The sequence below is a fragment of the Erpetoichthys calabaricus genome, chromosome 8, assembly GCF_900747795.2.
Source record: "Erpetoichthys calabaricus chromosome 8, fErpCal1.3, whole genome shotgun sequence".
Classification (NCBI taxonomy): domain Eukaryota; kingdom Metazoa; phylum Chordata; class Cladistia; order Polypteriformes; family Polypteridae; genus Erpetoichthys; species Erpetoichthys calabaricus.
The window spans coordinates 156,922,790-156,939,399 of record NC_041401.2 but is presented as its reverse complement, the minus strand read 5'-3'; the positions used below and the strand labels follow the sequence as shown (position 1 = coordinate 156,939,399).

Sequence of the window (16,610 nt, the reverse complement as noted above, 5' to 3'; positions counted from 1 at the left end):
GAACCAGGAACTTCTCATATATATTTCAGCATTTCTTTATTTTTCAACTCACATCTGTTATGATAATTTCAAAACAGAAAGGTCAAAACTGTCCAAAATCTTTCCTACCTAAATGTTTAATTAACTTATGTTTTATATTAAGAAAAATTAATAAAAATGTTAAAACCAACATATTAAAAATAGAAAAATGAAACAAAAAAAGGAATACTTCAATAAATCCTAAAATAGAAATACACAGAAAAAATAAAAATCCAAACAGGTAAGGAAAGGCTAATTAATGAAAAAAGAGCCTCAATGAATAATAGTTTTTTTCTTTTAAATATTATTTTGTTATTGAATATATTTTTGTCTTCTGGTTTAAGGATATTATTTTTTATATTACTGCATGAAATATTATTATGTTATTACTATTGAGTGAAGCAAGTTCTTCTTACTTTTTTTGTCTTTTATGTGTTGAGCCTATGGAGGTGGTGGCCACCTGTTGAAGTTATACTTCAAAAATATAGATAAACTTGTTCATATACATTACAATAGGCATATTTTAGTTAATTAAATTACTTGAAGATGATTTAATTTCTAATATTAACCATGTAGACATAGAAACAAGCATGAATTTACATATTTGTTGTTAATGTTTGTAGAAGGAGCAGTAATTTTGTCACTAGTTGCCGTTTAGTTTTTCACGCTTTTGTCCTTATAGTGCGCTCAGACAAAGTAAAACAGGGAGTAGATCATTCTGTAGTAGTGCAGAGTTACTTCATTACTCACAACTTGGCACAAACATATTTCCCTGTTCTTATTTAGTTTTGCTTTTTAGATTAATTTTATTGGCAAATTAGGAATTAGTGCATATTTTAATATAGAAAAGTTTACTGTCATCTCATCTGCATTAACAGCATTATAAAATGTCTCACAAATTAAGTGTCAGTTTGATTAAAGATTTTTAAAATGTACATTAATTGTAAAATATACTGTGTAATTATATATTTGTTCCAGTTACAAAAGTTTCCAGAAAATTTATTTCTCAGTATTTCAATTTCTAAATTTTTACTTGAAGAAAGCAAGTGCTGTAGGATTCATCACACATCTACTGTATATAACCTGTAACACAAACCATATGAATTTAGTGGTTACCATCAAGGTTCCTGAGAGGAAAGCAATTCCACCATGGGACCTGATTAGATGCTGCTGCTGTTATATTTCAGCCAGGGTTCCTTCCCTGGCTGAGTTTCTAATGAAGTTTTCTGTTCATGTTTGATTCTTTTGTTAATGGAATACATTAAGATACTAACATGTTGATTCATGTTAATAGTATTTGTCATTTAGTTTCTATGTACCTATGTATCTTCTTTTACGTTTAATGTGTTTTGTGGGTGGTTCCCTCAAGAGGCGGAGCTACCTGTCCATCACCGTCAAGATACTGCTCTCGGGCTGAGGAAAACCCACATCTTGCAGTTCATTGTGTATGCACTTGTGTTGTGGTGAGTTCTCTTGAGTTTATTCTGTGCTTTTGTGAATTTTTGAATACTTGGAAACTTGATCTCTTTTTCGACTACTCTTTGGATTTGTGAGTGTGTCTTGTTTACTTTATTGGATTGGTTTGTTGTTTCTGACCACTCCTTTTGCCTTTTGTGCTCTTTGGGACTTTGATCATTATAGAGCATTTTGTGAAAATAAATCTTTGGTATTTTATAAAGATTCTTTGTTGCACTCTTTTTTCTAGCCAGGGTTTGATATTTCTCCCTCTAGTCTGCATTTTTGGGATTTTTAGCTCACTAACTACGTCTTCTTTTCAGTCCACAGCTCTGAGGGACACAGCTTAGAAGACATCTAATCTCACATCTAAGGGTATTACTAGAAAACCCCATCCCTTCCGGGAAAACACAAGAAGTGGTACCTCATTTTGAGATAGACAACACAGAAAAGCTCTTATATTCTAGACAAATAAGGCAGCCTTGGACCACGCCAATAGCCATTTGTTTTGTTTACTTGTTTTCTATTCATTTCAGAAGTGAATACGATTTAACTATTGGTACTGCAACCCTTGAACCTTTTTTAAGCAGTTACTCACAAAGGTTAATTATTTTCTATCTCATGGTAAGGAGATAAGTTTATATCCTTGGTATGGCTACATATTTAATTTGTTGTATAAATGCTATAAGTAAATAATGGATGTATTTATTTTAATGAAATAACCATTAAAGAGTTAAAAAGTGTTCACTTCTTTCTTGTTAAAATAAAAATGCATGCCTTGGAATAACACTGTGTCATGGAACAAGGTATTAGGGAAAACAATTCTTAGGCATTTTAATGATATCTTTTTTGCCATTTCAATGATATCTTTACATGAAATGAAGCACTGAAATGTAACTTAGTAGAATGAGGAAAAACTGAATTTATACCCTAGCAGTTAATCAGCCTTTAACCTCCATTATTGATTTTTAAAATACAGGCTGTATATTTTACAAGGCTAATTGCTTGGTTTATGGGTAAAGTGATGAATGGTACATGCCACAGGTGATTAATGCTGTCATTGCAATGAAATGATGAAAAAAATATGGCCAAGTACTGTATATATTGCAAGAGAAATAAGTGTACAAAAGGATATTAAGAACAAGGACTTATTTGGTCTTGGATTAATTTGCAGATCTAACTATTTGTCTGGGATTTGAGCATGCCCATGACTCTGTGATTACGAGTTCTGTAGTTTAAAAAGCATGAAGAATAGATCAATTAAAGGCAAATGAAAAAGCATTTGTACACTGTCTTCTGTAAAAAAAGCAATAGTTTCTGAGGGTGGTCTAATTTTGAAAAGAAACAGTCAAGACATGGATTACAAAATATGTCCACCAAAATAGGTGAAATTGCAGAGGAGTGATCGGGGATGCTGATAGACCAGAACTCTTCATCAACTAGCTACTATTGGTCTAATAAGTGAAAATATTTTATTAACCAGAAATGATAGTTCAGTACAGATGATGTCTGCATTTTCACCCGAACCACCTGTATGTGCGTGCCTTTTTTGTCTTAGGATAAATCCATTCTTATTCTATATCCTAGAACTACAGTCCAGCTCTTAATGTCAGCCCTCCATAGATGTCTTATGTTGAATTCATCCCTGTTCTTAACCCTACTTCTCTAATTTTGTACTCTCGCTTTATTAGAATGATATACAAATCAATTATCTCTTTAATTCCATGATATAACATTAATTTTCTAATTCCACCATTTTGTCTGTAAAACTCTTCTTCTTAGCCCTCTTGTTCTATCATTGTTCATTGTGGTCAATGGTTTTTACCTTCATAACTCCTTGCACTTATCATAGATGACCTTTTATTCTTACCTGTCTTAAGGATTCATTTACATTGCCCTTGTATTATTACATCCACTTTACTGCCTGTTAACATCACTACAGCTTGCTTCTTTAATTCAAACATTTTCTTTGCTGGTATCTCCCATTTCTTTTAACAGCTCTCTTTTTGTATGTAGGCCATACAGTATTCTCTAAGGTAGGAGATGTTTTAGGGTGATGATGTTCAACTGCACTTTGGGCATAATAAGAAATCCTGGTTAAGATGCTAGAAAAAAACTAAAATACACATGATGTATAGCAACAGGTTGAAACACTACAGTGCTGGACATATTCTAATCCAAGTTAAGAAAATTCAATCTTCCCCGTCTTGAGCAGATACGACTTTGTTGAGAACTAATGCAAGATGTCAAAATCCTAAAAGACATCAATATTAAACCAACAGATTGCTTTCAGCTAAACTATAAAAGGCACACACTTTTAGAAAATAAGAATTGCGTTCAAGACAGAAAATAAGAAGCATTATCACAGGGTAGTGGTATACACCGTCATCATTTTAGAATTGATGGAATGGGATTCTGAGACAATTTAGCTGCTAGCAAACCAAATTGACAAAGGAGATAAATTACCTTCCCTCGCCTTTTTATATTCTTGTATTTTCAAAAGGCAGAGGAACTAAAAATGATGATCACTGTTAATATGAATATTGTAGTTTTATTTAGATATAGAGAGTGCTGCTTACACAGATCTGGTAAGTCTTTTACTCAGACTATTTCTAAGGTAACACAGGAGTGTACTATTGGGTAAAATGTTTTTCTCACAGTCACTGTTTCCATCCATAGAATGGAGGAACACCAACCAGAAAAGGGTTGTCATCACCTCCGCCCCACTTCCACCTATTCCTCTTCCACCTAACACAGAATAAAAGTAGGGACAAGATGTGAAGAGGTCATCATACAACTAGTAGGGCATGGACACATCACACCGCAGAGCTATTCTCTCCAAACGTAACACAAGGGTGTCATTTTGTCACAATGTATTAAAAGATGTTTTTTTTTAGCGGAGATTCAACAAATTACCTGGGGATCTGAAAAACAGAATTCTAAATCCTTCTATACGTAACCTTCCTTAATATAAAATAGTCACCTGGAAATATAATATCCTTTTAAATACTAAACTTAACTGAGCTGTCTTTTTAGAGAAATTGCACAGAAAATATCAAAAGTATGTTTTGCAGTTTAGAAATTTTCAATGTCAGAACCATTTGTAGCTCTACAGGAAATAGCATAAGAAGAGCATTGTTTGAATCATAATGTAAGCTACAGTATATCTGTTTAATGGGTGTATGGAAAACAGTAGTTGTGTTGGTTGTTTCTCCTCTTCTATTCAGGGAAAATAGTAATTACATTATTTTTTATGAAACACCCATGTTTTCAGAGGTTTCCATGCCTCACTGACTGAATTCAGACAACTAATATGAACCACCACAACACCAATAATACTTATAAACAATCACTGCAAAAAGTCGAGAGCCCTGATGAAGAAGTGTGAATTTATGAAGTATTAAAGTTGTTACATTTTCTGAAAGACAAATTACAGTCACATGGACATTGGCATCTGAACTTCTTCAACGGAGTGGATAAAGAACACGTAACATTTGAGGTATAATTTATGTCTTCGTCCTTCAATGCAGAAAAATGGCAACAGATGTTCACTTATTCATTTATTCTCTGAGTCCACTTATTCCAGTACAGGGTCATGGGATTAGACTTAATTACTTTATTAAATTATGATGACATTTGATTAAGTATCTTTTGGACAAAGCTTACTCTTTACTGCTGGGTGCTGTTCATCCCTTAATAAAAACAGCATTAGACTGCTGATGCTCACCTTACAGTGCTGTTTTTGAATATCTTTCAACTTTCCCTTCCAAAGGTTTTAACACCCCTGTCCAAATTGCAGTAAGTTTTCATTAGGTGTACATGTTTAGGTGCATGTGACAGCAAATACTTTTAATTGTGCATTAAAAAGAAAACCAAAGGAGTAAAGCGAACATGAATAGTGAATAAAATATGTCTAACAAATGAGTATAACTTTTGCTTCACAGTTGCAAAATAACCTCCAGAAATACTGAATTTCATTAACACTTCTTTATCAAGTCATGTAAACAGCCAAGATTCTCTAAATGTGTAATTTTCAGTGAAAGTTGTTCAGTTTCTCAGCTCTACGATATTGTTTTCAAAGTAATAAACACCGCAGAGGCTGCCAAAGATGAAAGAACAGTGTGATCAAGCACCCCCTAATCAGTCTAATGCCCTTTGACATTTTACTGAACTCTGTAACCAATGTATTCTGTTAGAAAACAGCACAAGAAAATAAATTAATAAATATAATCCGAGGTGTTTAGTTATTATAAATTCTAAAATATATTTGTTCTTGATCTTGAATGTAACCACTTTGAACCACTCATACAATTCAGGTATCTTTATATCAGACACTGTGACAACCTATAACAATATGAGGCCAAATACAGTGCCAACTGCCCCTGCGGTTCTCATGGTTTCCTTAACAATTATTTTTGTCAGAATGTTCCCTAGTGCATAACACAGACACGATCTTGCAGTATGCAATCGATTTAATGGCTAAACAACAGTGGTAATTGTTGTTCACAAAATCCAATCAATATAAGTCTGCTGGAAAAAGGGAAACCTGCTGTCCTGCTCCTCCTCCCACTTTGGTCTCTCTATTTAGTAAAGGACTTTTCTAGGGATGACGGGATCAAGTGAGGTTATCGAATCTATACTCAATGACCCTCATCCAGTCATTCCACAGTGCTGCTACAAGGAGTAAAATTCATTACAAAACTGAAGCAGCATTCACAATTGATAAAATTACACACATTTTGCAAAGATTTTAAAATATATTAACTCCTGCCAATCTGCACCTAATTTCTGCCCCTTTTCTCTGTACTCACTGACATTATGTGGATATCTCCCTTCATATTTAAGGTGCATTAAAAATTGTTCTGGCTTACAAGTCTACTGCTTTATGAAAAGATGTTAATAAAATGCTGTAATTTTAAATATGGTCCCTGTGACAAAGTTCCTCTTTCTTATATCTCAGTGTAGACTTTTTTTTTTAGTATTTCAAAGGGTACAATAAAGAAAAAGAGACACATTGTCACTCACCTTGACATCTGCCTAGATACTTCACTTCAATCTTTTCTTGTTTCTGACATGATGCCTCCTTCACTTGACAAGGGTTATCATAGGATCTGCCGTCTGATGCGCAGACAGGATTGAAGCTGATATGAGAGCAGTCAATGTTGCAAACACACCTAATGAGAGAGGGTAACACAATAGTTAAGTCAAATTGCTAAGCTCAACACGAAGCACCTGTCTGCCCCACTTAGGAACAATCATTCAGCAGTGAAAGGTCATGTAAAGAAAACCGGCTCTGGAGAAGAGGAGGCAGGCGCTGAAGAGCTACTACGAATTAGAAGGTCTCCATTACACGGGTGAGCTAATACTATAAATGCTCCAGGCTAGAAATCAGAAAAACAAAATTACAACAGATCGATATTAATAAGTATAATAAGGTAAAATATGGTCTATACATTAGCTTCAGGCTATCTGATGCTTCTCACTAGTGCTGCCAGGCAATTTGCACTTTTTAAGCCCAGAGCTCAGTGGACTCCAGAATATAATTTGCTATTCATGGAGGACTCTAACTATTAAAGTGGGAAAGGGACATAGCTACCTGAACTTGGTTTGAAAATTTGCCTTGGGGATGTCTCAGAGGCTTTTATAATAACAGACATCATTTCTTGGTACAAATTATTCTCAGGCCCCCAGTGAACAAGGAGGATTACATATACTTTTTTTCTTACACGTCTGAAAAAAAACAGATCACTTTATCATTCTATAAAATTCCACTTTGTGGCCTATTAATATATAGTAATTTGATTCATGAGGCCTTCTTTTATACAGCAAGCTACTTTAAAATCATGTCTATATTTTTGTACTGCAGGGAACATAAAATTTCGGGGTGCCATAGAAGTTCAACTAATACTGACATTTCTCAGCAAATGAAAGGTGGATTCAAATCTAGGCCTGGACAACCTTAAGTGGTCAGTTTGAATGGCATTCTTATGTTTCCGTTCACTTGCACTAGGAAGTCCTACAACTGGTTCAACAACCTAATTTCTAGTGTACCAGAATCACCAAAAGCTCACACCATACATTTGCTTTACCCTGAAATGAATGAGCAGCCAAATCGGTGTTTCTTTGACCACCAGCTTTTATAATTTCCTTTATCTCACATTTAAAAGAAATGTATGATGCCAGCTATAATATTTCATATAATGTGCTTGCAAAACACTGAAGCAATTTAGCATAAGTTATTACTATACTCTTAAAAATAGAGGTGCCAGAATGGTTCTTCAGAGCGATGCTATAGGGGAACCATTTTTGTTCCCAAAAGACCCATCCACATGAAGGTTCCAGAAACAACCTTTATTTATTTAGAACTGCAACAGGCTCCACACAGTAAATAACCATGAATAGACGGTAACAGATTTGTGAAATACTAATGGATCGTAATTTTAAAAGGACTTTTGCTGTAGGGTGGCACAGTGGTAGCACTGCTGTCTCGCAGTAAGGAGACTCGGGTTTGCTTCCTGGGTCCTCCCTGCATGGAGTTTGCATGTTCTCCCCGTGTCTGTGTGGGTTTCCTCTGGGTGCTCTGGTTTCCTCCCACAGTCCAAAGACATGCAGGTTAGGTGCATTGGCGATTCTAAATTGGCCCTAGTGTGTGCTTGGTGTGTGTGTGTGTGTGTGGGTTGGCACCCTGCCCAGAATTGGTTCCTGCCTTGCACCCTGTGTTGGCTGGGATTGGCTCCAGCAGACCCCCATGACCCTGTGTTCAGAGTCAGTGGGTTGGAAAATGGATGGATGGACTTTTGCTGTATACAATATCACAGGCTAAGTCCAGGTTTTCGTAATCTGTTAGTTTCCTGCAAGGTAGCCTACCATACATTAAAGATTTCAGTTTTTTCTGCATATAAGAAATTTTTTCAAAGCAAAAAGAGCCAAGTTCATATGCAAAGAACACATTCCAGAATGAAGTGACACTTTCTCATGGTTCTACAAGGAACCAAACAACCCAGTTAAGAACCATAAAGTGACATTAAAGAAACATTATTTTTAAGAGTGTAGAATGAGAAGAAGGGAAAAAAGCAAATATATGGCTATCTGTTATTGTTCAGGATATTTTTACGTATCTCTGACCTCTGTTGGGCTCCCTTCATATAGCTCTTTATCAGGTAAGATTATCTCATTCTTGGTTGAGTCTGTGTTACATATATGCATTTCTACCAAGATGGATTAAAAACAGCAAACTAAAGAGTCAGATACTTCCCACATTTCATTCACTGCTAAAAATTAACACCAGTGAGAGAAAACTTGCAGGAGTGTGTATTAACAAACATAAAATCTTCTAAGGAAATTAAAGTTGTATTGGGAAGGAAATGCAACAACAGCAGCAAAAGACAACATGGAAATCTTTGGACAGAAGTTGCAAAGTTTCTTTCCAAGAACCTGAACAGTGGTGTTGAGAAACATTACATTTTCATATATAACTTTCACAGCCTTCCTGAACTCACATAAGCTTTCAGACGTTATGTAGTTTTTGCTTCATTCCAAGAGTGACTACAAACAGCACTCAGTATTGCCACAATTTATTTATAATCATGTACAGTATCATTATTTTCCATGAACGCAAGTTGTCCTGTATCCCTCACATCTTACATATCATCTAACCTGATCATCATACTTTCATTTACTGTATAGACATATAATAAAATATTATATGTAAGGACTGTTCTCTTCTACTATTTATATACACATGTATTTAAGTCCATAATGATTTTTTGTTACTTTTTCATTATTATTCTTACCTAATTTAATTAGTTTTTTTTCTTGTATTTCTTTGACATTTTGTAAACCACTTTGAATTACATCCTTTGTATGAAAACTGTGCAACAAAAATAAATGTTGTAGTTGTTGCAGACAAATGGCTTGCTGACTACTAAAAACAATTGAAAGTCAATATATAGTAGTAGCAACATTAATTGCTAGTACTCTTCTATTGTGCTGTAGATAAACTATTTTGTAATATAAAATATAGTGACCATGCCCAAAACATGTATAAAACTTAATAACATTACAGACAATCTCTGCTTTAAGATGATCCAGCTTTATTTTATTTTCTAGCATGAGGCGAGCAAATTTGTTAGAAGCTGAGAATGGTCTGTTCATGAATAATTCATGAATTGTTTCCTGCAGCTAAATCTTTCACCGAGAAACCGACTACACATTGCTCGATGAAATGAAGGCACTGAGGTGAAAGAACATCTTATTCTTGGCTCTTTTCTAGAAAAAAAAAGGTACACACTAACACCAATGTAACTTTTACTGATATTTAACTGTATCCAGTTGGTCATGATCTTTGTTTTAAATTCTAAGGATGTTTTCTTTTTTGTTAAAATTTACGTTCATTGCTTGGATTTATTGATTATTTTATTGCATAATTGCCTTGCTAAAAGGATTACCACATGGCTCTGATGAGATGCTTTTACTAGCTAGCCAGCTACCTACCTCCTTGGAGGGATGACCAGGATATTACAAAATGCCCATGATGCTATGAATAGCTATAAGCATTACAGTCTGCTCAAGTGAAATAAATTGTCAAATTAATTGTTAGATTGCTGCCTGAAAAAGTCTCCACAGTAATGCAAACCTGAAAGGGAAGTAGCGGCTTTGCACACCCCACCTGTTGGTGTGCTACTAATAGTAGATGGCGGATTTGACAAAACCACCCACTGCTATTATGGTACTATATGGTGCCAATTGCTGATTATTAAATTATAGGCTCATGGTGACATAATGCTTGCTGCATGAGCTATCAAGCCATCAATTTTACATACTGTAATTGCTTTGTATCTAGAAATGCTTTCATCTTTGCATATTTTTAATATTATATAATACATATTTGCATTCTATATATACTGTACAGTGCAGACTCTACTTGTAGGTATGATGTTCACAGTCTCCTAAAATGAAAAAAAAATCCACTTTAAATTTTCATTACATCAATAGTGTGGAATCTACAATACAGCTATGCTATTGTAAAAGTGGAGAGTCTGCCTCTAATTACTTCACACAGTCCATTCTTTTTCCTAAACCGATTACACTGGTCAGAGTCACAGAAATTAAAGGCAGATACAATACTTATCTTTTGAATTGTTTATTGTTTGCATAATAAGAAAAAGGAAAGCCAAAATGTAAAATGAATATATATTTTCAAAGAAATTGCCATTACATTCATTTTGCATTAATTGTTACATAAAAAACATAAGAAAAAGGTAATTTAGAACAATACTTTCAAATAAAGCATTTAAAGTTATGTCCCGGGTATGACATTAAACTGCATCCAGCCCTGCAAGCGGTCCTCCAACTTGCAGGGAAATCATGGGGGTTGGTGGCAGGACTGGCACTCCAGCCACTGTAAAAAAAAACTTCATGCAACTCTGACACGACAGAAAGGACTCCTTTCTGCTCTCCGCGGGAGTAGCTCTGCTGCAGCCACCAGGCTCCTTGCATTATAAAGAGGATGAGGGAAGGCCCTAAGGAGTCCCATCCCCGGAAGAGTCAAAACCATTGGGGAGCCAGTGGGGTCAGGCCTATTGGGGATCAAAACTGGTATGGTGCTGAGGCGTCGCTCGCTGCACAGCAGCATTTGTGTCCCAATTTGAGGCAGCCCATCCAGGTAGGTGCGTGGAATGTCTTGTCTCTCCGGCATGATGATCATCTTCCTCTGCTGTGGGAGGAGTTGCATAAACTCCATATTTCAATGGCGACACTTTCTGAGGTGTGCAGACCTGGGACTGGCCAGATCTGTGTAGACTTTATTGGTCTGGTCGCTCTGATGGCTGTCATACTCTGGGAGTAGCTGTTAATGTAGCAGAACGGTTCCTTTTGATGGTGTCCGATGTCACTCCTTTTAACAAATGTATTATGAGACTCAGATTATGGCACTCTCTGGGTGCCTTGTCTGTTGTCTCAGTGTATGCTCCGACTGTGGTGAGTGACATCTCGGTGAGGGAGACATTTTATTCACAACATCACTTGGTGGTTGATGGGTGCCTGCAAGGTGACACTCCTCTGGTCATGGGTGACTTCAATACAATGACTGGCACTGACAAGGCTGGTTATGAGGGTTGTCTCAGTCCCCATGGGTCTAGTGACCGTGGTGTAAGTGGCTCCATGTTCTTTGAGTTTGCAAAAGGTCAGGGGCTGCGAATCACTGGATCCTGATTCCAGTGCCATTAGCAATATCGTTGGACTTTGTACACTGATACTGGTGTTGTAGTTAAGGAGATTGATCACATCCTCGTGGGCAGATGCTGGAGGCTCTTACAAAACTGTAGGGTCTACAGAAGTGCCCAGTTTGTGCATTCTGACCACAGACTTCTTGTTGCAACTCTGAAGATCCAGCTTAGGTCCAGTAGGCTACCATCTAATAGGAAAATGAGGCTGGACCTGGCCAGACTCCAAGATTAGGCTGTTTGGATGCAACTGTTGATCGTAATGTGATGTTGGATGCAACTGTTGATCGTAATGTGATGTGGGAGACCTTCCGTAACAAGACCCTGAAGGTTGCTGAGGGTTGTTTTGGTGTTACCAGTGTTCCCAGAAGGAGGTGTTTCATCTCGCAGGGCACTCTGGATATCATTGAGAGGAGTTGCAGCGCATGGCTTGATGGCAACTCCAGTCTGCACCAGAAACTGAGAAGGACGGCTGCGAAGGCAGATAAGGAGGCCTTTGTTAGAGGAACCTGTGAGCAAATGACTCACCATTTATAATGTAGTGAGCCACATTCTACTTATAGAATAATCAAAGCATTACGCAAATCTGAATATGTTCCTCAGAGAGTCACAGTCAGGGTGGCTGATGGAACAGTCCTTACAGATGACACTGCAGTTGTGACCCCGTGGGCTGGATATCTTGAGCAGCTGTTTAAAGCTGATTCTCCAGCTAGGACGTTAGATATCTCTAGGTAAACGGTTCTTGAGGATGATCCTCCAATTAGCTGTGAACCACCCAGTCTCACTGAGATTGCACAGGTGGTGAACCAGCTGAGGGTAGGGAAGGCTGCAGGGATCTGCAGTATTCGGGGTGAACTTCTCCAGGCCGGTGGTAAGGCTGTCCTCCTGGCACTACAAGCAATCTTTGCTTCCATTTGGGAGACTGGAAAACGGGACTTGTTGTCCCTATCTGGAAAGGGAAGGGGGGATAACACTGCTCTCTATGTCGGGTAAGGTTCTTGCTAGGGTTGCCCTCAACAGTATCCGTGATCTACCATCGAACCACATCCTGGCACTGAGGGTTCTCATGGAGCGCAAAAGCAAATATTAGCAGAGTTTTTTTGCACCCTTTGTTGATTTTTGGAAAGTGTTCAACTCAGTAGATCAAGCTGCCCTGTGAGACATCATGAGACTTTGTGGGATCCCCTCAAGGTTGCTGAATATCATGGCCAGATTTTTGGGTTTTGCTTTATTAAAGTATTTAAAAAGGCATGCTTTTATATTTCTGTATGTGTGTGAAGGGGGATTGCAAATTGTGGAGAGAGTATGGTTTGGTTAGCCACTCACTTCATCCCTCCCTTTGTCCTTCTTGGAATTGTTTCTAAGTCTCTGCCTGATTGTGAATGACTTGTTGCCTGCTCTTTTTTGAAACAGACTTATATGTTTAAAACCAGTACAACTACAATCTTTTTGTCACACCTTCTTTCACATTGGTTTGTCATTTTAACCAAGGCACACACTGCTTTTAACAAGGCAGAGATCTGTGCTACAGTCCATAGAAGAAAGAATATTGTTTTCCTCTTTAGTGGCACCATTACACCATTCAGTCCATTGTGTTCCTAAACCACGATTCATTAATGTTTACAGTAACTATTGCAAGAAAGGCCTGTGGATCTTTAGCTGTTATATCAGGATTCTCTGTAATCTCCTTCGGTACTGCATAACAAGTACAATCTATTGATCAAGATCGTCTGGAAGAAGAGGAGTGGTGCAGAAATTTCCACATTTATACATGACTTCCTGACTGTTAACTTATGGAGACCTAAATTGTAGAGGCATCTCTTAATTAAGGGCAAGTGGGGCACTACAAGCCCATCCTCAACAGATGGTACTGTTGTGCAAAATGAAATAAATAGTAAACTCTCCACAGTATTTTGATGTATTGTTAAAATAATTAAAACAAACTCAATTTCATAATCACATTATAATATGATCAATGTAATTTCTTATCTAAAAAATATTTCATTATAGTGTATGTGAAATTTTAGATAGATAGATAGATAGATAGATAGATAGATAGATAGATAGATAGATAGATAGATAGATAGATAGATAGATAGATAGATAGATACTTTATTAATCCCAAGGGGAAATTTTTATTTGTGACTAGTGCCACTAACCTGTTTTTAGATGTTTCTGGGATAGGCCCTTTGACCCTGCAGTGTGTGAAGCATACATTTGTTCAGTTCAACCTTAAAACGCTTCAGCCTAAACAAGCCATTGTGTGATTTTTTTTATGACTTAATTTAAAGGAAGCATGAACTATTTTTGACTAGTCATCATCATTATCAAGAATCACTGTAATTACTTCTCTAAAATAAGATTAAGCACTTTGCCTATAGAACAAAAATTGTAAATATATAAATATGCATTTTTACTTTTGATGTTGGGCATTTGAGGACATCTTTTAATGATATCGTTTGGTGGATGTACTGTATAACAACAAAATATATGTGCTTCAATGATTGTTGCTAGGTCCACGGATTGCCAGCTCTACATCACACTGCTCATTTGGGGTCAGAGGTAACACCATTTGCCCTTAAGTTCCCCATCTCTGAGATGATCTAAGCCAGAGTTCTTCCCAATACTCGATGGTAGCACATAACCAGGAAAATGGATTTAATAAGATGAGCGAATCTTGTAAGTGCTGCTCTTTAAGGGGTTGTTCATTTTTTTTTCTTTCTGTCTTTTCACTGCACTAGCACCTGTTATGGCCAGATTCTAAGGATGAGTCCACCCATTCTGACAGTCCAAGGAATCCTTTGCAGTGTCTTTTGCCCAGGTCAGTGGAGCTCCTCCAGGATTTTCATACCACAAATAATACTACTAGATTATAAACTAGCACTGATAGGCTGCACATTCAAGGTGTGCAATTAATTCTTCTAGACATTACAGAGTAGCTTGCCATTGCAGAGGGACCCAGCTCTGATGGCTGAGAGTAAAGTGGTACCTCTCTTATCTGTTTGAGAGATCCATTGAGAGAGTCGGTACAGACAAATCATCAGTGTAAACACTGAAACTGGAGTCATTGTTGAAGCAAAGCCCTTCAATTAGGAATAAAGGTAAGAAAGTTTAAGCAAAATAAATTTCAAAAAGAGCCTCTAACCAAAAATATTGCCAGTATTTCTGTACTCCACTTTATTATTTTGCTGTCGTATTATCTTGCCTAGCAGCACACATAAGTGCTAGGATTAAAAAGAAAAGGGAGAGGTGAAGATCAAAATAATACCTAACACTTCAGAAGTTGATCTGTAACTCTCTTCAGCCTTATGAGCACCAACAACTCTTTTTACTGAGATTCTTAGAAATTTCTTTCCATTAGAACATGACTTGCTTTCAGAAATTTCTTTCAGCTATTGTTAAGAGCAAACTATGTAGGTAAAATTAAGTTTTTGTTCTTTTATAAAGAGTGCCTCTCTGACTCACATCTCATTGACTGAAATTTCAATTCGTCTCATTAATAAAACAGATTAACTTAAATGTTCACAGCTTTGTCCAATAATGCAAGAAAATGTTAGATCACTGAGTTAAAAAATGACATAAAATGTGCAGTTTTATATATTATTTGCTTAATCAGATAACCATACACTGCTATTACATTTTAAATTAGAATAACTGTTACAAATTTAAAAAATGTCTGCTTCTCACTATATACTTGTATGTACTGCACATCTGTAGGATACAACTTTGATGAACCTTTTTCAGTACTTTAATGAGGTATCTCCGTTTTCTACTTCAACTATTGTGTATAATAATTTTTCTCGATGAAGTCTGACAATTCACTAGAAAAGCGTAGATATTATCTGTAGTTTTGATTGGCAATACTTTCATAGTGTTACATTTATACAGCTTTCATTAACAGTTTCATATATTAAGGCCTACATGCTGTAGTGGTTGCCATATCAGTGTTGGTGCTTCTCCATATTGTTTGTCTATTAGTTTGACTGTGGTGACTTTCCCCACAAGTGGTGGTAAGATCTGCACCTTTAAAGGCTAAGATGTAATGTGGACTGGTCAATTGCAAGGGCAGGAATTTCTTCAAAGAAAACAGGAATTCTCAAACAAAGGAGGGATTTTCAAACATCAGAGGACCTCAGCAATGGTCGGAAGAGACAAACTGAAGGAAATACAACCTACTGGAATGGAAACCTCTTCTGCACCATGCAGAGTTGGACTATTTATTTGTTCTGGGAAGGGTTATTCTGTTTTACTTTAAAAGTTCTTCTGTTGTGACATTCTGTGCCACCATCACCTGATCAAAGTTCTGTGCAGCCACCTGTGATGTTTAAAAAATTGAATGAAGGCAGATACCCCTGCCAGCCACAAAACCCACTATGTCAAATACTCTAAGACAACTAAATAAAGAACTACTTAAGAACATTTACAGTAAGTTGGGCAGAATGCCCAATGAGGGATGGGCAGTCTTTTGGCCCGGAATCACTGCAGAGTTTGTTTTTTGTTTTTTTTTCTTTTTTTCTCCATTTTAAGAATTTTTTTCTAGTTCAACGTGACACAAGTTTAAGTGGGACATGGTGCAGGTAAGATTCAGGGAAAATACTAAGAATGCCAGAGAGCTGGCTGAATATGGGCTATCAAATTAAAATGCCATTAACAGAAATTTGGACTTGAACCCAGCATATGCTTGCTTATAAAGAAGAACATTCAAATAATGAAAAAAGACTTTAATGCCCTCCAAACCCCACCTTACTAATCCACCCCTCTTACACTCACCTAACCTCCCTCCTCATTTGTTATACATTGCCTTTCATTCCTATAATAATCATAATAATGCATTTTATTTATAGGGCACTTTACATTAGCAGTAAATCTCAAAGTGCTACATAAAAAGTTTAAACAAAGGCAAAGCAAGATAAA

General features: G+C 36.6%; 1 protein-coding gene across 3 annotated transcripts in view; it reads right to left on the bottom strand.

The window, feature by feature from the left end:
- Nucleotides 1–16,610, bottom strand: part of tmeff2a (transmembrane protein with EGF-like and two follistatin-like domains 2a) — a 748,263-nt gene that overhangs the window by 123,563 nt on the left and 608,090 nt on the right. For all 3 annotated transcript variants that reach the window (XM_051930531.1, XM_051930530.1, XM_028807628.2), the window contains exon 6: nucleotides 6,499–6,647. In XM_051930531.1, the coding sequence (XP_051786491.1) occupies nucleotides 6,499–6,647 (149 nt within the window). The remainder of the gene's footprint in view (nucleotides 1–6,498; nucleotides 6,648–16,610) is intronic.